Source organism: Camellia sinensis, unplaced genomic scaffold (genome assembly GCF_055761805.1).
Source record: "Camellia sinensis isolate YWXY unplaced genomic scaffold, ASM5576180v1 Unanchor1, whole genome shotgun sequence".
Classification (NCBI taxonomy): Eukaryota; Viridiplantae; Streptophyta; class Magnoliopsida; order Ericales; family Theaceae; genus Camellia; species Camellia sinensis.
Window position 1 is genome coordinate 16422591 of NW_028128987.1, and position 27436 is coordinate 16450026.

The following is a 27436-nucleotide window of genomic DNA, read 5'->3' on the forward strand; positions in this document are numbered from 1 at the left end:
TTATATCAATTTAATCTAATTAACAAAGTCAGTGAGATTTTTTATAAGAAATTATTTATGAGTTGATTGAGATTGCTTCATTGAGTTCATACAATTTGTAATTTTATTCTAAAAATATGACACACGCGACTCATGTATGAATTTTTCGTTTAAAAAAATGTTAACAATTGTAAACAGTTTAATTAAATTAAGATAAAATCATAAATTCAAAATAAAATTGAGTCAATTAAAATTATAGAGATCAAAATAAAATATAAGAATCAAAAGTACAAAAACTACTTATATAATTTATTTATTCTTTTGTTTATTTATTTATTTAGAACTTCTATTGTTTACTTAAAAATGACAGCAGTGGGTGACTTACAAAATAGTTTTATGTAACATGTCTTTTTAGTGTACAAATAAAATAAAAAACAATAATAATAATTGGTCAAGTACACCACCACCAACTAAACTAAAGTAGCATATTTTATTTTTTTTTCTTTTCCCACCCATCCACAACGAAAAAAAAACGTATTGCACCATTGATGGAGAGCTATTGCCCAAACAATCAGCAGCAATTTTTTTCTTTCCAAAGGCAACCAAAAATAAAAGATTTTAAATGATTGTAAAAAAAATACAAAATAGAAATATTTAATGATGTCATCCCCCACCTCCACCCAACCCCTAAAAAAAAAAATAAAAAAAATAAAAAATTGTTGAGAAAAGAATAACATCTTTAGTCTTATATATTTACAATTTTGATAGAGAACTCTAATAGAACTGCTCTAAAAACAGCTCTAGTGAGCTGGCACTACACCAAAAAATATAAAAATATAAAAAAAGAGGTAAAAGACAAAACATAAAGAGAAAAAAAACAATTTAATACTTATTTAGAGCTTCTCTTTTAGAGGTCTCAACCATTTTTCATATATTTACCATGTTAATCATTACGTTGAAGCAAAATTCAACTTTATTTATATTAAAAAAAAAAATAAGAAAGAAAAAAATTAAAAATTAAAAATTAAAATTAATTTATATTTATATTTCATTCACATTGTATTTTCTTTTTTCAAATCTTTATCCAAATTCATTATCTAAATGCAACATTAAAAAAATACATAAACGTAACTTATGTAATATAACACAATATTTCATAACAAATACCCAAGAAGTCAGACATTTACGTCACATCATTCATAATATAATTATGATATTCTTAATATAATCACAATAGTTCATAATTTTCACTTTAAACTATTTTCAAATCATAAATTTAAATATAGATTTGAAAAGAAAAAGAGAAAGAGAAAGAGAAAAACACTTAAATTTCATTCACATCACATTCTCCTTTAACTTTTCTCGTTCCCTTTCCAAGTCCTTAGCCAAATTCACGAAGTAAAGCCAACATAAATGAAATAAAAGCTATTTTATTTTCCCATTTGCTTTTGTTTTTTAAATTTCTATCTAAATTCATGATCCAAACACAACAAAAGAACATGCACACCATAGATTCACCATTAATCTGTTTTGTGACCTTAACCAGCCAACCCCTTTCATTCCTGTTTTATCGTCCAATTTGTTCATGCGTCTATGTATAAACATAAAATTCATATAGGAAACTTATACATCATGACTTGACTCAGTTTTGAGTCTTATCACTTTAGAAAAAAAAGCCCATTGAGATTCATATAATTACACAAATAGCACCGCCCGCCATCATTCTGGTGCAATATTCTGCACAAAAATTCTGACAGAATAAACGAAACTATTACACGACTTCAATGGGAACAGGAACAGCCGGGTTCTTTGCCGCCACCAGAAGCCAACTTGTAACTAACATCCCAGGTGTCCACAGGAGCTGCTTGGGCATGAGGGACGTGACGAGGATGCTTCTCTCTCTTGTCCCCTTTTATCTGCTTCAATGCATGCTTGAGGGCTGGCAACAGAGCATCCATGCACTCCGCAACTGCATTTGGATTCCCCGGCATGTTGATGATCTAAAACATAACAGTAACATACAAGAAACACAATGTGAGAAGTCAATTCCAGCAAACAGAGTCACAGGAAACTAAATTCCAGATCATTGTATTGAATTTTTATTAAAAAACTAAATTGAAAATATATATCATAGTCACACGTAGGCCCATATGATTTCTGTTAGTATATCAAGATCTTGTGGGTCCATCTATTTTATTCTTTCCTTTCTTTCCTTCTTTATTCAGTGAGACATGCGACCTTTGTCCCAACCAGGACTTGGAACCCTACATGTCAACTTCTAAGGCTGGCAAACTAACATCTGGCTCTGGGGGATATTGAGGGATCACCTGTCACTCCGGTTGAAATTCCAACAGCAATTGTTTGATAAGATTTTTGCAATAAACAATTTATTTATTTACCCACAAAAGCCAACTAATTCTATATATGGGATTTGAAAGGGACCATTTCCTTCCTTTAGAATTAAAATTCACCTATTCCACAATAACTACATGGAATTTCAGAAAACGATGTTACCAATGTCTTCATGTTGACTCCATTTTACGAAAAGCTTTCACGTCCCTTATTCAATGTGCTATCCCAAAGAATGTATTTGTGCTTCCATTTTGAAAAAAAATAATGCTATATGTATCAATTAGTATACTAACTATTGTATCAATTGATAATGTGGCATAATTTAAGAGATTTTTTATATTTGTAATGCGATTAATGAGTGGAGTCAATAATAATGTCATAACTAGTGTTAGTACACCAGTTAGTCCACTAATTGGTGCATGTAACATCACCGTTTTGAAAATAGATAAATCCATTTCTAAAACAAGTCCTATCTGCCCACTTAAAAAGACCGATAACCAGTGTCCATCCCATTAGATGTGCCGTGCTGTTAGGGGTGAAATATGTACAGTGACTGACCTCCAACATTATTAACTACTCAGACATGCATGTTCACACTAAACTAAACACCAAGGCCTTACAATTGCACCAAGCAAAAACAAATCAAATCAAGCACAAATACCTGCAACATAAACTGATAAGTTTTACACGTTGCTTATATTTGTTTCTAACTTTCAACATGATCATAAACGGTTATTAGCATACAGATATTTATTAAATTTTATATTTATATCAACCTGCATGAATCCATTCATTGCCTGTGATGGGATACAGGAAAATCAGGGGTTATATTTTAAAATTTTTCCACTAATATTCAAAAAAATAAAATAAAATTGGAATGAATCTTTGGCCTTACCAATGTTGATCCTCTTATTCCAGCTGCAGCGCGTGAGAGCATAGCAAATGGTGTCACCTGTTTACGAAATGTTCAAGAAGATAATGAAAATAAAGATCTTGGCAATTGAAACATAAGAACCATCAATGATAAAGCAGCAACCAATGTCCAAAGGAAGATTAACTAGGGTCACTAGTACAATTTGTTATCTAAACTTGCCTTTTATCATCTTAGCTCCTACTTTTGATCAGTTATTAGGATCCCAATCTATTAATAAGTCAAGCAATAGTCATATCTATAATACAAAAGACCATGTGATTGTCATGTGAATAACTTACCCAAAAAAAAAAAAAGTATTAATATTGACTACTTACCCAAAAAACAAAAGTACTACTATTGACTCTTAATTCATTAGGGCAACCTTGGGTTGATATTTCAGCTGTTGATATATTTTTAACAGCTGGCCCCGGTATATATTATATCTCATATTTTCAGAAAACTAATACAAGTCAGCCCTGGGCTAGGAAACCCTAGAATCTCAATTATCTTTTGTTCCCACTTCAATTATTTTGCTATCTTGCTCTCTTTTGATTATGATTGTTGGAACTCCTTTAAGGATTAAACTTTTACCTATTGCAACAACCAGGTTGCTAATTCTGCCATCTTGCTGCATCACAGAAGACCATGTGGAGGTCTCTATAGAGTAGTCTTGCCCCAGAGCGGTAGTTTAGTATTATGCTTACAGGAAGAAAAAGAAATGCTTCACATCCAGGTAATGCTGTAGTTTTTTTTTGGTCTCGGTAATACTATAGTTCAACCCACCTTAAATTGGATCATAGAAACATTTCTCCTAGAAGATCACAAACTGTTCATTAATGGATCGACTCTAAAGCTCACAAAGGTTTTTGCATCAGTCATAAATTGATGTCAATAACATTTCAAGTATGTAAATCTTTATTGTTTGCATATGTTAAGATGAATGACTTACTATACTTGAACCAAAAAACACCTTCCTGAATGCACACATGAAGAAATATTCAACAAATATAAGAAGCAATTTATGAAAATAAAAGATGGGAAAACGAAAACAACATGCAGTTTTGTTTTATGCAAGCACAAATGCATTAAGAATTAGATGGTAAAACAAACAATAAATTTCAGATAGGAGAAAATTCCATAAACATTAGTGCATATGTCATTTTAATTTTGAATAAATGCATTTCATTTTCAGATCAACAAAGTTTAACCACGAAGTTTAACTTCAAAACCTTAATAACTAGAAAGTTTCCAGATTTTAAAATTCACTAGTCATTACGGCGTATATCCACTTTAAATAAATTTTAGTTCAAAACCAGTTCAAAGTCTAAACTTTTCACATGATGCATATATTTGAGCACAACTACAAAACAAAATACACACATCTAGGGTTGCAAATGAATCGAACTGTTCACGAATGGGCTTGGCTTGGCTCGACTCGGCTCATTAAGGGCTCGGCTCAGCTCGTTTAGTAAACAAGCCGAGCTCAAGCTCGAATATTAGGCTTATTTATCTTTATTTAAATTATGTAATAAATATATTATTTATATATTAAATAATATAAATAATATTAAAAAAAATCTTATCGAGCCGAGTTCGAGCCCAGTTACTTATCAAGTTGAGCTTAATCTCAATAAATGAGTTCGATAAGCAAACAAGCCGAGCTCGAGCTCAACAAAGCTTGGCTCATTTGCAGCCCTACACACAACGTATGCAAGAGACATGGTTAATATTTGGTTTACTAGAATGGAATGGAACGTAACGATCATTCCATCAAAATGTCCATTCCCATGTTTGGTTGATTAAAAAAATAATAAAAAATACATTGCAAATGGAATTATCATTCCATATGGAAGCTTAAGGAATGACTATTCCATTCCATCTCATTCTATTGAACCAAATAGAGCAATTTAGAAAGCTCTTCTTACCTTCAGACTCTCTTGCGTCATGACATAAAGAAGACCAGGAGTATCTTTCTCTATCACATCTTTTGTTGCTTCAGGGGTGACATCTCTTGGGGTGAAACCAGTACCACCTAGGGAAAAGGGAAAGGAGATACTTAATAGCTTTAGCCTATATTTCCTACTCAACAAGAAAAATGGTTCTTAAATTATAGAACCTTACCAAGGGTAAGAATGAGATCCACTCTGTCAACATCACTCCATCTCTGCAAAACATCCTTTATCTGAGGCACATCATCTGGAACCACAGCTGTTGCAACTACCTTTGCTCCTCCTAATCTTTCTGATGAGGAATTAACCACAGAAACTGCCCTCGGACCACTACAGGTTCAAAAATTTCAAGAACCAGTTCAACTTTATGACACCATGATGCACAAAGTAGAAGTACTGTCCATATGTGAGGGATACTACGATCATAGCTAAATCAAAGAAATAAAATTGAACATTTAATAAAATGGACAAATTAAAAAAGTTATCATTGAAGGAATTATAAATTCTTTTGATCCTAAAGAACTATTCAAGTCAGACAATGATGCTTAGAGTGATTACTTGTAGAGAAATATAAACAGACTGAAAACGGTGAGCCGACACATCAACATTCTTCACAATCTTTGTGTAAAATTATGAATAAGAATGGAGAACAAAGATGATATGACAGCGCAAAAAAATCTTCAATCCATGGAAAAATATTAAGAGACAAGATAGCATGTTGGATGAGGTGGGGTGTGCGCGTGTGTGTGAGAAAGAGAAACAGAGACAGAGATAGAGAGAGAGTCTGAGAATGGAAAATGAGGAAAGAGAAAAAGCAGAGAAACATCATTGCAATATGACTCCTTATCCTCATCTCTTTGAGGTGATAATTCTTTCTTCAATAGCTAGTCATTCAATCTTCCACGCAAGTTCAGCCAGTCCATTTTGTAACCCCAAAATTTAGAACCCTAGAAGGTAATTTTACTTTGTATTTCCACACTTAATACAAAATGGAAGAACAAAGTTTCCTCTTGTTTCCATGGAAATAGCCAAAACGTCTCCATTTTCTAAGAGACCGAAATGAAACATTAGTGAAATAATGAAATTCAAAAATTCCCACTGAAAGAAAGCAACTCATTGAAACATAACGAAACATAGTGAACCAATAAGTTGCGATGACACGAATTTGGAATCTCTCATAAATGTTTTTATAATTTTTTAGGAAAAAGATAAAAGGCCTTATTTTATTATATTAATAAGAATTATTATTATAATATTAGTATAGTAATACTATTTACTTATCAAAAAAATAATTCTATAGAAATACATCTTAGTAAATTTTTTTATCTTATTTTGTTGGAATCTCACACTTGTGTCAATAATATACACTTACATTGATAAATCAATTTATTTGACAATACTTCACAATTTTTTTATTCTTAGCAATATTTACATGTATTCCTTTATGCAGTGAATGAATCTAAAAATCTAATATGTTTAATTAATCAATTATTAGGCTTTTATACATCTAAATAAGTTTTAGTAATTCTTATGTCCTGTTTCAAAATTTCTCCGAAATGTTGACGAAATGTTTCTGAAACGTTTCCAAAATGTTTCTGTTTCCATGCTAGCCAAAACAACACATCAAAAAGAAAACTTCATCCGAAGGCAATTTATTTTCCTCCCCCACCCTCCCTCCAATACGAACAACGAATTGATGAACATGTCAAACAATAAAGGTGGAAACAAAAAATTAATATCATTTTTAAGATGGAAAAGTCAAGTGGTGAAAAAGAACTTACTAGATTGTAATGATAACTAAGATGATGTATGGGAAATTATTACCCCAGCGATTGCGCTTGGGTAGTCAACAAAACAATAAGCCAATCCTTTCCTCCAAACAAAATTGAAAAAATTGAAAACCTAAGAGCATCTAAAAAAAGTAAAAATAACTAGAGGATTTCACAATAAGTCATAGTGTGGGCATATATTGGAAGAAGGTAGAGGTTGCAGAGTTCAAAACAGAAATTTGATGTAAAAGGATGAAGGTTCAAGTAAATCCAACTCTTTATAAACTTCTAGCTAATAAGCATACCAACAGCGTAGAAACCTATAAAATCTGTAAGAATTAGTGGATCCAAAATGCCCAACAAGTAGCTTTTAAGGTATTAACAAGAAAACTCATTATGTCTTATCACAAAAACATACATAACAAATTGCTGAATATGTGTTGCAAAGAACTCAGTACTTCCATGTTCTGCTTTGACAAGGAAAAACGTTTACTTTGCTCTTCTACTGTAGCATCAATGAAGTGACCCATTGGGAATGACGATCCCAAAAGGTGTATCCTAATGCATTTAATTCAGAACCCAAACCTCTTGGTTCCAGCATCCATGGCTTATAAGGAAGAGCGGTACTCATTTAATAATAACCATCCATGTCAAATTTAAATTATCTATAATGCAGCCTTCATGAAAATATAATCACCAATTACATAATTTGAAGCGCTACATTGTTATTATTGATAGATGTTGATTCTCTAAACAAGACTATGCAACTTTCAGCTGGTCCATTTTGTAACCCCCAAAGTTTAAAACCCTAGAAGATTTACTTTGTATTCCATACTACATAGCAGAGTGAGAAGCGATTTTTCTCCCTCTCCAATTATGTTGTACAATAAAGGTCGAAAATAGAAAGTGAAAATCATTTAAGATAGAAAAATCAAGTAAAGAAAAACGACTACTAAATAGTAACAACGTCTACAGTCATGTAAAAAAAAAAAAACACCAAGGGAAGAGAGAGAAGGAAAACACAAACAGCAGCAATAAATCCTTCCAACCAGACAAACTGTAGAGTTGAACACAACACTGACTTCGGGCAGGTTCTTCCATCAATCTCCTGGCCCTTGCTTAACTCTTCATTCCGTAAACAACTCATTGGTTGATCTGATTGAACCCCAGACACGTGAGAGCTAGCCTGAGGAATGCTTGGTTCCCTAGCACTTCATGGGATGGACATTAGCAGTCCCCCTCCCTCCAATTTAACACTACCTCACTCACTCAAGCCCACCAGCACAATAAAAGAATGAGGGGGCTAGGTACTCCCAACACGTCAAACACGGATACAAACGCGGACGAGGATGAGGACACGAGACATGGTGATTTAAAAAAACAATGAGTACACGGACACGGTGGGGACAAGACAATAAAAAATTATTATATTTATATATATATTTATTTTCTATGTAGATTAATATTACATCCACAATAATCAAAATTAACACTAATTCAAGATAAAAAATTTAAAAAAAAAAAAAATTACTCTCAAGTTAACTTATTGTTTGTCTTTTTTTATTGATGTATTAATTATTTAAATCTAAGTAAAAATAATAAGCATTCAACATCCAACATCCATAAAAAACACTGGGGGGGAGGGAGGACAAGTTAGTGTCTCCCTTGAAAGCAAATTAATTAAATAAATACATGTCCCTGCAGTGTGCTTGCGTCCGAAACCGCTACAACACCTGTTTTGGAGTGTCAGTGCTTCATAGCACCCTAGCATAGCCTTCCCCAGCAGGGACATCCACAATAGATCCAATGCACTTTACAGGATCTCCACCTTTAATAGCGGTACCACTACCAAAGACAACAATCCCTACATTCTCATTCTCAAGATTCAACGTTATTCCTTTCACACTGCTAGCAAATTCAACCATCCCCAGCTTGAATCTCATTTAAGAGCATCCAAGAAAAAAGATTTCACAAAAAATCTTTTTTTTTTTTTTTGGATAAATGATTTCACAAGAAATCATAGTCTCTGTATAGGAGGAAGCCGAGGAATTTTGAGCGTACTGTCTCGTTAATAATGAAATGTGAGCTAAAATCAATCTCAATATACATGGCTTCCAGTAAAAGATTGATACATTTTCAATATCATTGACACTCATTTACCAAAAGAGAGAGAATACTGACCCGTCCACCAGCATGAAGACAGCTGAGTCAAACAATCTCAACTTTGGGGTGATCATATTAAGATATTACATTTCAGCAGTAGAACGAAACACGATGTAAGAGCATCATACAAACAAGGATAGTAGGAGAAGCATGCAGAAAATCATGATGAAATAAGAGGAAAAAATTACGAAGAGCATCATGAGAAAAGCACGACATAAGAGCATCATACAAACAAGGATATTATATTTTGCTAATGTAGACTGAACTTTTTGCTTCACATATATATAAAATTACTCCTTCTTCCTCTAAACCTATAAACCCTAACACTAAATTTCTTCATTATAAATTCCAACTCCCTTTATTATTATTATTATTCTATTTTTTTTGAGAAGTATCAAGTCCCAAATATATGAAGGAAGCATAAAAGCCCAAATCAAAATAATGATAAGTGATTCAATTAAAAAACAGCAATGTCAAGTTAGAATACCTCCGATCAGGCCCAGTCCCTGATGCAACTGTGTCACTCACTGTAAGAATGGCTACTTTAAACTCAGAACCTCGAGGATCATCTGCAGTTACTTCTTGTGATACACTTCCTTGGGTAGCACAACCTAAATCTAGCGATACTGAACTCTTGCTCACAGAACTGCTAAAATCAGAAATTAAAATGGCTATCACAGAATTTCCAGCAGAGATTACACAGTCTGATGCTGGCAGTTCTAACAAAGCATTTGCTGACTTCATACTTAAAAGCCGGCTACTCATCTGATGACCAGTGCTCTCAGCAACAAATCTGAAATCAATCAAGAAGTACAACAATATATATGATCTTCATGCCAGTGGAAGCAACAAACGTATTGTAGACTGCAAAGGGTTAATGAGAAGATACACCCAAAAAAACACAAGCCTTGCTAACAAGTGCCCTTGGGGCAGAAGAAGCAGACAAAAAAATTTAAGAACACGAGACACATTTCATTGAATTTAATGCACTTTTTATTGAAATCAATGCACTTTTTAACACTTTTATCTATTTTCAATACACTTTTTACCTTAATCCCAATGTTAAACAATGCCATAGCGGCACTCTTTAGCATTTGCCAAAAAACATAACACCAAGCCAGTATTTGAAACTATGTCGAACTCAACCCTAAAGTACTCTGGACCTGTTACCAAAAGGTAATGCCGTTGAACAGAGAATTAAACTCACCCTGGACTGCCAGATCCATCATTGACCTCCCATCTAATAATAGAACGATGAAATTCGGGACGAACAGGATCTGGTTTTATGGACTGCTTAAGACGAGCATGCACTCTGCCCAAGAAACAAGAGTAAAACTATTATATAATATCAAAAACATCAAACAAACATTTCAGTTTCATAGTAGGTGAAATAGTAAAGTTAAATCAAGGAAATGGGGATGAAAAAGAAAATCATGAAAACACAAAGACGGTGGTAACTTTTATAACCTTGTGTTAAAACCTATCACCTACTTCACCCACTTAAACCTACTCCACTAAACCTAACCCACTACACCACTACCACCTCACCTACTCCACTAAACCTAACCCACTACACCACTACCACCTCCACTTCACCTACTCCTTACCTACTACACACTCACCCTCTTCTATATATAGGAATCATGAATCATTGTAATATATAGACAACAATACATCAATCAATAATACATTTCTCTATTTCTCTTTATACATTGAATTTTTTACATGGTATCAGAGCAGGTTTAGCACCTAGTATTTTTCGCTTCACCGGCGGGCGGCAACCTCACCTTAGCCGTCCGCCGGACCTCAACCTAGTCCGCTAAGATTGTTTTTACACATACCTCCCATCCGCTGCCACAAATTCCATAACTGAACTCTTGTCTCTCTCTTCCATTCTTGCACCAATTCTTCACACCATTCACACAACATAAAAGCAACACTGCACATCGCACATTCCGCCATCAGTTTTTCATCCTATTAACATTAATAGCAGAGAGAGAGAGAGGTACATCACCAATTCCAGAGGAATGAAGCTGTTCACACAGTCGTGGACCCCACTCCCGCCGACGAAGATCATCGGAATAGTCGCCGTCGTCCACGGGTTCACCGGCGAGTCGAGCTGGCTCATTCAGCTCTCTCTAGAAAGAGAGAAGAAAAGGATGATGGCGATGATGATCATGGGGGAGGTGAATCAGCAAAGGATCAAAACAAATGGAATATGGATGAACATAGCAGAGAAAGGGACAGGACCACTGGTTCTGCTTCTTCATGGGTTCCCAGAATTCTGGTTTGGATGGAGACACCAGATCACTGACTTGGCTAAAAAGGGGTATCACGTGGTGGCACCTGATTTGAGAGGCTATGGTGATTCTAATTCTCCTCTTAGCCCTTCTTCCTACTCTGTTTTCCACATAGTCGCTGACCTCATTGGCCTTCTTGATCACTTTGGTCAACAACAGGCATTTGTAGTGGGTAGTGACTGGGGAGCCATAGCTGGATGGTACCTCAGCCTGTTGAGGCCTGACAGAGTGAAGTCACTGTTCCAGGAGGCAGGGAGAGCAGAGAAGGCATTTGCAAGATATGATTATGTGACAGTGATGAAGAAGTTGATTCTGATAAACAAGACTGATCTGCTGATAGCTCCACAGGGGATGGAGATCTTTGATTACCTTGAGTACCCTCTCTAGATTCTCTCTCTCCATATACATCACCAACCCCATTTTACTTTTCTTCTCTTATTTCTTTATTTTTTTCTTTTACTTCCTTTACCACTCACCCATGTGATCCACTCCACCAAAAACAAATAAAATAAATAAATAAATAAGCAACTGAATTGAACCCTCCTCAGGTCACCCAATTCACTTTTTTTATTATTATTATATACACTTTTTCTCCACCCAAAATCATCATCACAGTTTCCATCGCCCACACATTCTTTCTTTTTATATATATATATATATTTTTCTTTTTCTTCTTTCCACCGCCCAACTTTTCCTTAAATCTCAGCTTTTTATCTTTTCTTTTTTTTTTACCCCAACTTTATTTTGACACATATTTTTTCCTTTTAAAAAAAAAAAAAAAAAAAAACCAAAACCATTTACACATTTGCACAACAAACCATATTTTATTCATCTCCGGGATTCACCCCGCTCCACATTTTACACAACCAAAAAAAAAAAAAAAACAAAAAAAAAACCACACAAGATCACCATCACAACAACAACAGATTTGTTTTCTGCAGACGGCCACCCACCGACCTACTCTGCCGCCGGTCTCTTCTTTTTGCCTCCGTCCTGGGCGGTCCTTGACGGTGCTACCTCTGTGCTTCCTAATCCACCAAGCACATTCACTCCCCCATACTCCTCCACTGCAGCTTATGGCGGACCTCCAAATCGAAACATCACGGTGGCCTTCCGCTTCAGCTCCTTATTTTCCGCCTTTAGCACACTTATCTCTGCTCGCGCATCCTTATACATGCGTTGGAGCAGAGCCAGCTGGGCGTTTAACTGCTGCACCTCATTTGTCCTACTCTGCAGCCGGTGCGACAGGTTTGTGACTGCCGTCATGGTCTCCACACATGACTTCAAAGTATACTGATTAGCCTCAATATCAGTTTGCACCGCCATTTTTTGCTCCACCGACCGCATCGGAAAGTTCAACGGAGCAAAACCAGAGGCGCTTGGTTGAGGTTCACTGGCCACCGCACCAGTTATCTCTCTTGTTGACTCGTTGAGGTCGGGAAAGAGAGTGAGCAGACCACGGGACGAAGAGGCCATATTCTGGGTAGCTGAACGGGACGAGGAGGCCATGTTCTGGGTAGCTGGACGGGAAGAAGAGGCCATGTTGCTGAGTGTTTCAGAGACGGGTTGGTTACAGAGTATTACAGAGTTTCTCTCTCAGCAAAGGAAGAGTTTTTTCAGAGGATTTTTTTCAGAGGATTTTCAGAAGTTTTTTGTCTGCCTCAGCCTCAGCATCAACCTTGGTTAAATAGCCAAGGCAGCCACGCGCATCATGCGCCGCTCGGCGCTCGACGCCAACCTGGACACACCTTTTTATGGCACGCCTTTTGATGGCACGCCTTTTGATGAATTGGGCACGCCTTTTGATGGCACGCCTTTTGATAGATTGGGCACGCCTTTTGAGGGTGCGACTTTTTAAGGGTCCGACAAGACTCTGTAAACTGTCCCGACATTGATTCCGGTTAGCTCCTTCAAGGGTCCGACAAGACTCTGTAAACTGTCCCGACATTGATTCCGGTTAGCTCCTTCATGGGTCCGACAAGACTCTGTAAACTGTCCCGACATTGATTCCGGTTAGTTTCTACAAGGGTCCAGCAAGACTCTGTAAACTGTCACAACAACTGTCACAACATTGTCTGCTACAACGGTCCGACATGACCCCATAAACTGTCTTCTACATCGGTCTGACACCGCCATCCAGTGTCTTCACCAATGGTCTGACACGACCATACAGTGTCTCCTATCCTCTTTTATTTTTATGTATTTTCTTGTTTTGTTACTCTCTCCAAACTCAAGTTGGCTAGTTCCTATCCCTCTTGAGTTTGCGGGGGGCTGTTAAAACCTATCACCTACTTCACCCACTTAAACCTACTCCACTAAACCTAACCCACTACACCACTACCACCTCACCTACTCCACTAAACCTAACCCACTACACCACTACCACCTCCACTTCACCTACTCCTTACCTACTACACACTCACCCTCTTCTATATATAGGAATCATGAATCATTGTAATATATAGACAACAATACATCAATCAATAATACATTTCTCTATGTCTCTTTATACATTGAATTTTTTACACCTTGGAAGGTGAGGGTTTGCCCATCCTGCAAGATAGCGAATGGCGGGGACCACAAAAAGATGGAAACAGACTAAACAGCTCACAGGATTTCCAGGTAACCCAAATGCAAGAATCTTCTTTGCTGTCTCATTGTTTGGTGAGTCAGGAATGATCTCAGAAAATGTCAGAGGCTTTCCGGGTTTCATGAGAACCTGAACAGAGAATGTCAAAGGAATGCAATTTAAGTCATATGTCTGCCTTCTACTGATTATTGAAGCATGAGAAGTGAGAACTATGTATTTGATGCAAAATCATATACGTAAATAGTAGTATTAAGAAAGCATTCTAAGATGCTTTGTGGTCAGTCAAGTTAGTGGTATTTTTGTCATTTCGAGCTTAGAAACTTTGGTAGTTCTAGTTGAGTCTAAGTCGGGTATTTTGGTATCTTTGGGGGCATTTTTTGTATTAAGGTCAAGTTTTGGTGGTCTTTTTCAAATTTTTTTATTATTTAAAAATTTTTATGTAATTTTTTGTATGACTATGGGGTTGCACCAAGAATCAACCTTAAGTCCTTATCTTTTTACTTTAGTTATGGATAAATTGATAAGAAATATTCAGGATGATGTGCCATGGTGTATGCTTTTTGCAGATGATATCGTGTTAGTGGATGAAACTAGAGAAGGAGTTAACACTAAGTTGGAGACTTAGAGAGAAGCACTAGAATCTAAAGGATTTAGGATAAGCAAAACTAAGACAGAGTACATAAAGTGTAATTTTAGTAACAGTAACTATAAAAACAGAGGAGAAGTGAAAATTAAGAATGAAGAACTACCTAAGAGTGCACATTTTCGTTATTTATGATTGATTATTACAACGGCTGGAGAGATTGGAGCGGATGTAATCTATAGAATTAAAGCGAGGTAGCTTAACTGGCGGAATGCGTTTGGGGTAGTATGCGATAAACAAGTACTCACTAGACTAAAAAGGAAGTTCTATAGAATGGTTATTAGACCAATGATGTTGTTTGGGTTGGAATGTTGGGCAATGTAGAAACAACATGTAGATAAGATGAGTGTTGCTAAGATGAGGATGCTAACGTGGAGGTGTGGCAAGACTAGAAAAGATAAAGTTAGGAATGACTATATTCGAGAATGGTTTGTTGTTTGGAATGATCTAAATAAGTGCACTTTTTGACTTTTTACGAAAAGATATGTAGAAAAGTAGAGAAGTGGAGAAGTGATGTGATCCAAAAAAGATAAAAAAATAAAAAAATGTGCTTATATAGCACACCCCAAACAAGCTCAGAGAGAATAGATTCAGATGGTTTGGTCATCTACAACGGAGACCAACAGAGGTAGTAGTGAAGAGAAGTGATACAGTAACGGTAGATGAAAGTGTTAGGGAAGGGGCAGATCTAGATTGACGTGGGCTAGTATAGTAAATAGACATATGAACCTCCTTAATTTGACTAACGAAATGGCCTTGGATAAAGTTGAGTGGAGAGGAAAGATTCATGTAGCCGACCCTATTTGATGGGATTTAAGGCTTGGTTTGGTTTGGTTCATTTAAAAACTAGGTCCTTTCTATTTTACATCAAAGTTTGGGGGGTGTTAGAGAGTTATTTGGTCTTTTGGGAGAGTTTGTATAAAGGGTGTTGATCTGTAGCAATAACAGACTTTTGCTTAAGAAAATACAGTTTGGGCTGAGAGTTCCATACTAGCTAGGGTTGAAGAATTGGAGGCTTAAGTCATATGAGAATTCGATCCCACAGTACCTATTGATCCCTATGTCACTCACTACTATGTGGGCGAAGAGGCTAGCATGTAAGCTGTTTAAAGGAAGGCTGATCTGCATAGAAAGGGGACTTTTGCTGTAAAATATAAATTTGAGCTTAGAGCTCCATACCAGGCTGGGGTGGAAGAATTGGAGGCTTGGTTCTTGAGGATTGGATCCTGCAGCACACTGATTCCTCCATCACTCCTTGCTGCCCAAGTTTGGAAAAAGTCTGGAACAGCCCCCAGACTTCATATTTCACTTGGAGTTAAAAAAGAATCACTTCGTGTCTTAATATTGGTTCCGGTAAATGTGTTAAGCTAGAATATTATATTTATTTGCTAGCCCAAGTCTATTGGCCCTAGAATATTACGTGACCTCAGCAAAGTACTTGTTCTAGTGATCCAATATCACATTGTAATGGTTGTTTATTATTAGATCCTGTTCCATTTCCTGAATTCAAAAGTTCAGGACTTCATTTTTTGTGTATATATTGCACCAATAGAACCCATACTACAATCACTTGAATCAAGAAACTAGGGTATAAATACATAGCATCTTGATGCTACGTACAAATTGCATAACAGGTTCTAAAACTACTAGGAGTCAGGAAACAAATTCCTTAAAAACGATAGAAAAACGTATACGTGGGCCACCATTGAAAATTGATCAGAAGAGGGCATCACTTTACCTTATGAAAATATAATTTCCCTCTCTTTTCAAGCAAAGGCTTGACAAAATCCCTGTCTCCCATAGAAACACCTCCCGAAGATAAAAGAATATCAATTCCAGCAGAAAAAGCACTATCCAAAATCCTCTTAATCTTTTCTTCATCATCAGGAGCTATACCAAGGTCAAGAACTTTGCACTGTTGCTGTACTGCAGCAGAAAGAAGCATTGCACGGTTGGAGTCTCTAATCTGCACAAGAAGATGATCATCTTATAAGAAAAACATGGGATTTAAAACCAAGCATATAATGGATGAAAAATAGACATAGTGAGTTAAAACCACTCTTTTTGCCGTCTTTAGTGGGTTTCTTATTCAGGCCAATATGAAAAAAATTTAGAAAGAAAAAAAAAAAAATCGGCAAAAAACATACTTAAACCAATGTCCCTTCAACAATTACAAATCAAATTGTTGACAAAACCTTAGGGAATTAGATTCAATAATTTAAAGTACACAAAAACATGCAAAATATCAAAAAGAGAGAGAAGAGCAGAAATCATCTAATCATTTTCTGGAAGAAACCAAATTTATGATGAATAACACACACAGCTAAAATCGAGGAGCTTCAGAGCATGAGGTATATGCCCCATGCATGCCTCACACTGTGGTCTTGACATGTTAGGCCTCAGATTAAGGGCTTTATAAACCTTTGACAATAGATAGTTCAACCACAACCCACCCACGCAAAAATAAAATAAAATAAAAGAAGTTAAAAGTAATATCATAACAAAAAAAGAAAGGAAAATAATAAAAGAAACACCTTAGAAAATACCATAACAACACTTTAAACGGCTTTCAAAATATTGAGATTTTGTTTTAGAGCCTTGTTCCATACAAACTTCAAATTTGAATATTTGATTTCTACTGTAATGCTTTTAGCCTTTTGTAGCCTCTTCACTAATTCATCACTTTTTGGTCCTCCTCCGTACACTTTTTTTACGCAGCTCAAAAATCTTAATCCAAACTACTAGGGTCAAATCCCATGGATCTACCTTCACCAGTCAGGCCTTTGTAAAGCCATTGTCCACTATAGACTCTCCCAAAGCCTGAATGTTTCAGTGAGGAATCCACTGCAGACATCTATACCAAAATCAAGCCAAGGCAACCACTGGTTCCCTCAATAACACAAAGTGGGTTATCCCTAAACATTACAGTACCTGGCCACGACTTAAACACCCAGTTGTTGGCTCTACAAGTTCATCTCCCGTGGAAAGCACAGCAATCGTTGGGGTAGGATATACCTGGATAACAGCATTAGCATTAGCATTAGCAATCAATCTTTTGGGTATTTCTCCACACACTGAAATTTAGTGTTTGACCATAATTCAACAATGCATAGTTTTGGTTCAACTAAAATGATCATGAAAATCAACCGACTAATAGGATTTTTTTTTTTAATCCCTTAGAGGAGAGTGAAAGGAAACGATACTGATGTTCAAATTTAATAAAGGTCCACGAAAATAACCAATCCATCCATGGTGTCTTTTTCAAGTATTAAACCCAGGGAAAAAAAAAGAAGAAAAAAGCCCTTTACTACCTTCACCATTGTAACACCCACAGTGGCAAGTAGGCCAATTTCAGCGGCACCTAATCGCTCTCCAGATTTCAGTACTACATCATCTTTCTTTATGTCACATCCCTGAACAAGAATATTCTACGTGAGCATTTTAAAATCAGCAATTAATAACATAAGTATCAGAGCATGCAGAACTGTGCAAGGCATGGTCAGAACAAGAAATTTAAGAGAGTGTGATTCATCAAAGGTGAATATTCTACATTCAGGTTATCATGCCATCACAGATGTAAAGTAATTATCTGCAAATGAAGCCTTTGCAAATATTTAAGGTAATGGGTAGACCATGGGAGACCATCTACCAATTCAAATTCGGCACACAAAGAATCAGCGCATACTTTTAGAATATAAATTTCAGACTAGGTAAAACGAGTGATGCAGAATACTGTGACAGCAAGAAAGATTACTACCAGAGGAGAGGAAAGGAGACATTAGAGAGAGAAAAGACAAGGTGGAGGGAAAGGAAAGACTTCAGAGATCAGAAGAGAGAGTATAAGAAAAACAAGGAACCATCTCAATTCAATATTCCAATTCCTCAAAATCCAAGTCATAGCATCCAAAATCATTACACTCTAAAGAGTCTAAACCCTTATGAAAATTTACCAAAAATAAAAAATGACAATAACTAAATCCTAATTAATAAAACAAACCTAATAAATCTTAACTATTTGATGGATAGAAAGCAAGGTAAAAAAAAATAATTATATAGTGCAATTCGCATCTAATGCCTAGTCATTCCCCATCAAGGAGTATCAGGCATGCAGAAGGATAGAAAACACGGTAAGAAAAAATAAATAAAACAATTAGTGCAATTGGTCCAAGGCCAATCATCCACTTTTGAGGTTTTCACTCTCTATTTCAGATGTAAAGTAATTCCCCACAGATGAAGCATTTGTAAATATCCACAGTAACAGGTAGACCATAGAAGTTGATCCACCAATTGCACTTTTCCATTGTAGTTTCAAGGAGGGGAGGTCTTGTGATTGCGCCATCTATTCAAAGCAAGAGTCCTCACATGATGCAAAATGAAAAAAACGGCACTTGCATGGTATTACGAAACCCAAAATACGATGGTGACAGTTGACAGGCCAATATGATCAGCCGATTCAAAACCTTAATTTTCAGAATTCCGCTTGACATATTCAGAAAAAGTTCCACCACAGAAAGGAACAAATCATTGCGAAATAAAACAAATATTGCAAGGAACTGCTGTGGTCCTCTTCTGCAACCTCAACGTACTTCGGTCCCAACAAAATCAATACATTAATTTGGTGGGCGCAAGCTTAGGAAGGCAAAAAGAGAGAGAGTAAACCTATTTCCTCTGTATGACCCTTGTGCATTTCACTGGATTTGGAGAAAAAAATATAAGTTATAGCTTGCAACTCCTGTAGGCCTCTTCTGCAACTTCAACGACTCGGGTCCCGGCAAAAACAATACACGATTTTGTCGGTGTGAGCTCTACTTCGATGGCATTTCCTTACAAATCTCATCATCATGACTCCCCGACGACAAAATCGGCCTTTCTCCTCATTCTACTCCAACTCGAAGAACTGATCATGATTATAGCAAAGATTTGGTTGAAGTGATACAGAGAAATATTCGTTTTACAATGCATCAGACAGTTTTTTGCAAGTTTATATATGTACTCGTGTTATCATCCTTCAAGCTCATGTTTTAGGGTATTCATCTATGGCAATTGAAGAAGTTACACCGTCTGTTTATCCTTCTGGGGCACTCTTCCCTTATGAGGAAAGGACCTTGGAACTTTTGGGGAAGGAACACTTTTCTGTTGTCAATGTCTACGATGTAATATTGCACTGTCAACTTAACATCATGGGCGTGGTTGAGGTCCCTGAAGGAAATGGTCTGGACTAATCTCAGATGGACAAGGTCACATTGCGATAAATTATCATGTAATTGCTAATCCTCTCTTAAGAATCCTAGTTGCAGGCAAGTCATTGAGTGAATTAATATTCTTGCTTCAGAAGGGGTACACAATTTCAAGGGTAAGTTGATTCGTGCAGACAGTGCTGAGGATCTTGCTGTGTATAAGGTGGAAGACACCGATGATCTACTGAGGCCCATCAATGTGGGGCAGTCATCTTCTTTAAGAGTTGACCAACAGTGCTTAGCCATTGGAATTCATTTGGTTTTTGATCGCACTCTCACTGTGGGGCTATTATTGGACAAAATCAAGACATATTTAGTTAAACTGGGCTCACAATTGGTGGTGGAATTTAGATGCAGCCATCAATCCTGGAAGCAGTGGAGGTCCTCTGTTGGATTCCAAGGGAAATTTAAACAGGGAGTTCTGCCAGTGTTTGCCATGCCATCCTCAACTGTGGTAAAGATTTTGCTTAAATTTGGCAAAGTCGTGCAAGCCGGTTTTTATGTGGATGCTGCTCTAGACCTGGTAGCAAATCAACTGAATGTTCGAAGTTGAGCTCTGGTTCTGCAGGTTCCTGGAAACACTATTGCAGCCAAAGCTGGGATACTTCCCATTACAAGGGGCTTTAATGGTAATATTTTGCTTGTGGATATATTTGTGCAGTTGACAACAGACCTGTTAAAAGTAAGTTATATAAAAAGCATTGGACGAGTACAATGTTGGGGATAAAGTCCTCTTGAAGATTCAGAGGGGCAAAGAGAACTTGGAGCTGCCTAAAGTTTTCAAGGAAAAAGATTCCACAAATGAAAAAAAAAATCAAAAAAAAAGTAAATCTCCAAAAATTACTAGTCTTCCAGTTGACGTCTCTTGCACCTAAAATATGTTTCCATGCCTCCCCCTCCTTGATCCTCATCGTACCATCTAATATCATACAATCACTTTTCATGAAAGACATTCGTTTAAAACTCAATAAGATTTACACTTTGATGTGTTTCTATTACCTTTCTCATACTTTGACCAATAAACTTAACTCTATTAATTTACATGAATTATTACATAAAAATTAAAGTTTAAACACTTAAAGTGGTACAGCAATTCAGAGCACATAATCTGTTGAAAACATTGCAAAGTCCTACAAATAATTTAAGCATGAGTTCTTTAGTAGGCCACACAAAATACCAACTGATATTGCAATATTCAAGTGCACAGTGCAAAATTTACAAGCATGATGGGACATTTACAACCCATGGAATAGAGAGATCATGGGATCAAATTTTCCATCTTATGAAGTTCCACATCATAAACGATATCTTTCTCTTATGATGCAATGTATCATGTTGCTTCTTAAGAATTGGCATTGCAGTCAAACATTTTCTAATACATGCTACTTTGTATTTTCTCAAATTATTACCATGAGAACTTTTTCTTTTTTTCTTTTTTGTATCTTTTCACATAATTGTTCGCATAGAGTTGTAAAATGTCAGTGTGGCACCTTGAATCTAAATAATATCTTCATTAAACAAGTACTCAATTCCAACAGCGTCAACAAAATCATACCACTGGACGAATATCAACTCCTCGGGTAGTTTGTACCAATATTCTTACTCTCTTCACTTCAACTGAAGAACTTTTTATTAGTTCAGTGTCCTCTACTTGAACAACTGCGTCAGCACCATCAGGTAGTGGTCCTAGGAAACATGGGGAAAATCACTTAAGAGAGAGAGAAAGAAAGCATGAAAAGAATCCAACTTTCTAGTGGAAGAGTTTAACCCCAACATTGTTTACAAGGAATATCTTCAAAAGGGGTTATCAAAAAAAAAAAGGAATGTCTTCAAAAGGGAAATTATTTTCAGCTCATTATGAGGGACAAAACCCCAATCTTTCAAACGCAATTTAACTTGATAATAAATTGATTGAACGCTTGTTTTTAGATCACTCCCAACCTTGTTTGAAGTGTTTGGTTGACGACTCTAAATCCTAGAAATAGGCAGCAATTAGTTTAACCCCAGTAAACTTACTCAAACACAAGGTCAACAGATATAAGAACCTTCAAGGCCTAAATTGCAATGTCTGTTTGAATTGAACCTAGCATCGAAAACAGATGTTCATGCTATAAAACACACACTTGAATAAAAGAACTCATAACCTATAATCAAGACCCAAATTTTTTTTAATAGAAAACAAAATCCAAATATTGATCACTGCTCAAACATCTCTACAAAAAGAGATGAATGCAACACCTCCTACACAACACATCACTACTCAAACATCTCTACAAAATCCAAATATTGATCAACGGAAGGACACACAACTCCCTTGTACCAATTATACAACAGGGTCAATACTCTACTGTTCAACTTGAAGACAGGGTCCTCTGCCCTTTGATTACAAGCTCGCCATATGATACACATCAAACCCAAAGGCGCCAAGAGCCAAGTCTTCTTCCTAACAGAGATGTGACATATGGCGTGACAAGAGTAAAGGAAGAGAACCCTAGCAATTCGATAAAAGTAAATAACAATTATGGAAACGTGAGCTAGAGGGAATTATCTGGAATAGCTATGAAAGGGGTGAAGATGACAAAAAGAGGCTCTCTCTTGACACAAATCATGTCAGACATGACCTATTCATTTTATCTTTGCTTTTCTCTTAGTCAGTCGAATTCTTGTTCAGTGTTTTTAGTAACTTTAGTTTGTCAATTTTTACTCCAGTTTGTACAATTCTTTCAATTTATCAATTGTAAATTGTAATTATTAGTTTCTCCACCTTTTCAAATGCTCTTTTCTGCAAAAACTTTTCCTCACAATTCAAAAATATTCAAGTTCTTGCATCCAAGGGAAAAAAGAGAAGGGGGGGGGGGAAGAGCCAGTGGCTCATTCCCCTTAACCAAAAACATATCACTTGGTTAGAAGTCAGATGTGTACCATTAGTGCACCATTACATCTGGACCGCACTGGTCCTGGCATGCCTCCACCACACAAACTGCCAACTATTTTCTCCTTTCTCAAAAAGATAGAATATGTGATATGACATAACAAAAACTTACTAGTATATGGAATCAATGGATGGAAAAATGTAAAATTCATTTTAGAAAGAAAAGGCAGAATTCTACCATGGCAAATTGGAGAATAGTTTGTAGTTTCCAACTTAAGAATATATATATTAAATAAAACAAAAGAAAAACAGGAATCTTGTTTGTAAACAGCAACATTTAGCTATTTGGTTTAGCTATTTATTCGTTGTTTGGGGTTGGCTTCTTCGTGGCTTTGTTTTTCTGGCTTTTTTATGAGCTAAAAAAGCTAATGTGTTTGGAAAGTTGCTAAAAAAGTTGCCTTTTTGTGAGTTAAAAAGTGGATGTGACATCTAACTTTTTTAGTTGATGGCAAACTAGCTTATAGGCTTTTTGGCTTTTTGGCCAAAAGCTGGCTTTTTTGCCAAAAGCTGGCTTTTTTGGGGAGTTCCCAAATAGCCTCCTAGTGTAAGGAGAACTAATTATGCATTAGCAAAAAATCAAGTACAAAGCAGAAAACGGAAGGTAATTACGTGAAGATGCTCAAATGAGTTTGGCTTTCTAGAATATAATAAGAGGAGAGACTTGCCATAACGAAAGTTACTCTAACTATACACACTGTTTTCCCATTCCCCGGGATGATCAGTTCACATGCAAGGTTGGTGAACATAGGGTATTTCCTTTTTGATAATTTAGCAAAGTTTCAATCACTTAAATAATTATTACTTTCTTCAGCCAAGAACATCACAACTTGTCCAAAGGAGATGCCCAAGTTTGCCAACAATTATAGATTCCATGTAAACAAACACACCTCCAGTGGTTACATACGCAACAGTTCCAGGAGTCACAGTCACACCAACTCCATCATTTCCAGCTCTTGATTCAGTAATTATGGGATATTCACCAGGCCCATCTGAAGCAACTACTGCATAGCCATCCTGCAAATATTTAAAAAATAAAAAATATATATATATAATATAAGAGAAAAAGAGAGAGAGAGAGAACAACATTTAATCAAGCATTTAAATATATTGAGCTACAATCAACAGCAACACACACCCAAAAAAAATATATATTTGGTTAGCCCTTTAACCACCAAGTCTCTCCAAAGGGAAGGTCTTGGGTTACACTCCTAGAAGTGGAATGGGAGGGCAAGATTTTCTTGCAAGGTGTATGGATGTGAGTTTCAACTTCCCAATGTGCTAATCTAACAACTAACCACTGACTTTCGTCGATCAAAAAAAAAAAAAACACACACACACACACACACCACAAAAAAAGAAAGAAAAAGAAGCATTTCTATTTTCCTTCTATCTTGCCATCTTTTTTCTTCTTACTTCTATGATTAAAAGCCCAATCAAGCACAACAAAGATGGCCAAGCAAACCACAATAAGCTATTCTTAAGCTAAGCACAACATTGCTACCAATATTCCAGGTAACAACAAAGGTCGTTCAAAACTTATGAACACAAGCACCAGAGAATCTAGAATGAAGGCCAAGGGAAATGGGTAAGAATTATTGCAACCCTAGGAGAAAGAATTTTAAATTTAAATAAATTAAAAAAAAAAAGGTACACTGCATTTAAACTGGTAGGCTTTCATCATTGATAAGCACATCCATGCCACACACAGGTACACAAAAAGATGACATAATAATTCCATACTGGATTTAGATCTCACAGTTTTGAAGTTTTGCAAGTACCACAAATATTGTGAGGCCTTAAAAATTCAGCCTAATGAAACAGTTCGAAGCCGTGGTTTTAAAAGCTTCCTTCAAAGGCATCAATTATTATCCATCTCCCTGTAGTCGCAATTTAAGAACACCAACCCATCTATTCCAGCGAGGCATGTCCATCAAATGAGAACATCTATAAAAACAGTCACTATGATTGAAATCTTATAAAATTGGCTACATTAGAGAGGATTTAAAGATCTTCTCAAATGCCTCATTTTTTTGCTGAGGGGGATTTTTTTTCCTTTTCTTTATTTTTGCTTACTTTTTTGAAAACTTGTACATCCTTGTAAATATATAGTGAGTCAATATTTTTGTTTTTGTATACATCCTTTGTACAAGGTTGCAGCACCTATTTTGGTGCTTTTTTTAAACAAAATTCATATATATCAAACAAAGAAAAGGCAACATTGATGTGTGAATCCTATAACAGTCACAAAGTTTTACAGCTGCATATGAATGAAGTTCTATAATGTGGTAGCAGCACTCTATGAATTGAAAAAATTAATTTTTACTCTTTCTGTCCATTTAAAAATAATAATAATAATAAAAACTATAAAAAAAAAAAAGGAAAGAAAGGAAAAAAAACAGCGACTGAAACAAAATAAAGCTAATAGCTATCAACATTTTAGGAACAAATAAAATGTAAACCTCTAGGGATAAGACGCACATCCAAGTCCAAAGGCAAGTGATTCAAATACTTTTCAAAACATACATCTAACCTCTTCTATCATACCTTCCAACAAAGCCAATAGCTAACTGATACAATCTTTTTCGAATAAAGACAGCACAATATTGAAGCTATTGTGTTCATTATATGAATTTATAACAGGGTTGCTTAATCAATGGCCAATATTATCAAACTTGACAGAAATTTATATGAAAAGCTACCTTGCGTCACCTTATAGGTTCAGTTTTCAAAGTGAATCTGCTGATTGGATTCACCAGATTTCTTAAAACTTGAAGGTCAGGTACATACTCTGCTCATTCCTCCTCGTGATCAAATTGGTCTTTAATGTATTGAATTACATATCTCATCCACAACAGATAGTCCTAAGATTGTAAATTCACATCAAAAAATAGTAATTGCTAACTTTTACATTCACTACGAAAAAAATTGGTTGAACAGCAAAAAACCGGCAATGACACAAAGCCAAGGAAGATTGCAGTGGTTCTGACATAAACAAATCAGTAGCATAATGTTCAACACTCAAATTATGTTCCAACTTCCAAAATTTAGTTCCCACCGAGAAAAAAATTATTTGTATCCCCATACCCAACTCAGCAAATAACAATTCAAAGCAAATCAAGAAATCCAAGCAAAAACTTACGTGGTTTTCGTATTAAAAAAAAAAGGTTACATAATGTTCAACATTCACTTTATGTTCCAACTTCCACCAAAGTTGACCAAAATTTAATTCCCACCAAAGGGGGGGAAAAATTATCAGAAATTTTCCACTCATACCCAACTCAGCAAAAAACAATTCAAAGCAAACCAAGAAATCCAAGCAAAAACTTATTAGAATAATAATAGCAGTGTAATTAAACTCTAAAGTGAAAAACAAAAAAACAAAACAAAATAAAATAAAATGATCAACCCAGAAAATAGATTAGATTAGATTAGAGGGAGACCTTGAAAGAGGCAGGGTAAGGAGGAAGAGGGTCGGGGGCTGTGATATCATGGGCCAAGACCTTGCCGAGAGCTTCGTGGAGGGAAACAGTGACAGGTGGCAGTCGCTGAGCAACATTGAGAACAATCTGGAGAGCGTTGTCAGCTGATATCATCGTCGTGGGTTTGCTCTGATGATCATCATCGGATGAGGAAACTCTGCTTCCATCGTTTTCAGCCATTTCAACACCCAACCCCAACCCCCAACTGTACTTCGGAATCAAACGAAACGATTTATATTTGGCGCCGGCACAACCCTATCTATTTGCCTTTATAGCAAATGTTTCCCGGATACCACCGCCATGGTGTGGTGCGTAGGGCTGAGTGCGGTTCGCATGGTTTAAAAATAAAATTAGTTTGAAAATAAAATTATAAATGGAAATGTGGTGCGTAGGTCCGAGTGCGATTCGGATGTTTTGAAAATAAAATTATAAATGGAAATAGAATGACGGATTGACATATTAATAAATTATTGTTTGAGTGATTTTTGGTGCATTGATAAATTTAAAAATATTTTAATAAATTATCAAGTCTTTGTATAATATATAATATTTTATATATATATATAACATTAATTAATTTTATATAATATTTTTTATATATATTATTATTAATTTGTAATAAATTTCTCATGTTAAATTTGTCTTATACTCGGTTTTAGTTTGATATTTTATTATAGGTTAAAAAATAAATATCTATGTATTAATTATAGCGGAACTGAGTAGTTTCGAAAGCAGTCCGAAGATGTGACGTGTTCCTTGTTGCGTGGCAAGTCACACAGTGAAGACGGAACATCAAAACCGTTTATGAGTGAATGGGAAATTGATGTCGTTTTTGTTTTAAAAAAAAAAAGATACCCACAACTCCATCTTAAATAAATTTAAAAAAAAATGCCCGAATAGAAACCACACAAAAATAAAAATAAAAATAAAAAGATATATCTATCTATCTATCTATACTATATATTAAGCAAAAGGGTTTTAACCCACAAGTCTTGTGGGAGCTCTGATATCCCAATCCTAATTTTCTAATTTTTTGATTTAAAAAAAAAAAAAAAAAACTCAGCATTTATTAATTTCTCTCAATCCCCATGCCTTTTGGGAGATTTGGTCAAAACTCCCTCATAATTATT

The 27436-nt window shown here is 35.8% G+C and overlaps 1 protein-coding gene and 2 pseudogenes across 3 annotated transcripts in view; 2 read left to right on the forward strand and 1 right to left on the reverse strand.

The window, feature by feature from the left end:
- Positions 1-1492: 1492 nt before the first annotated feature.
- The window catches only part of LOC114314616 (molybdopterin biosynthesis protein CNX1), a 51627-nt gene continuing 25683 nt past the window's right edge, over positions 1493-27436 (reverse strand). For 2 of the 3 annotated variants that reach the window (XM_028261087.2, XM_082910962.1), the window contains exons 2-13: positions 23715-23841; positions 21451-21581; positions 17970-18071; positions 17590-17673; positions 16397-16624; positions 13954-14144; positions 10333-10437; positions 9613-9918; positions 5366-5523; positions 5170-5276; positions 3227-3283; positions 1493-1979 (exon numbers count right to left, since the gene is read on the reverse strand). In XM_028261087.2, coding sequence (XP_028116888.2) covers positions 1761-1979; positions 3227-3283; positions 5170-5276; positions 5366-5523; positions 9613-9918; positions 10333-10437; positions 13954-14144; positions 16397-16624; positions 17590-17673; positions 17970-18071; positions 21451-21581; positions 23715-23841 — 1815 coding nt within the window. In that variant the 3' untranslated portion in view covers positions 1493-1760. Of the gene's footprint in view, positions 1980-3226; positions 3284-5169; positions 5277-5365; positions 5524-9612; positions 9919-10332; positions 10438-13953; positions 14145-16396; positions 16625-17589; positions 17674-17969; positions 18072-21450; positions 21582-23714; positions 23842-26267; positions 26536-27436 lie in introns of those variants that run through there. The other variant, XM_082910963.1, reaches the window with a different exon arrangement.
- On the forward strand, positions 11004-11929 carry LOC145814296 (epoxide hydrolase 3 pseudogene; annotated as a pseudogene).
- On the forward strand, positions 18154-20794 carry LOC145814308 (protease Do-like 8, chloroplastic pseudogene; annotated as a pseudogene).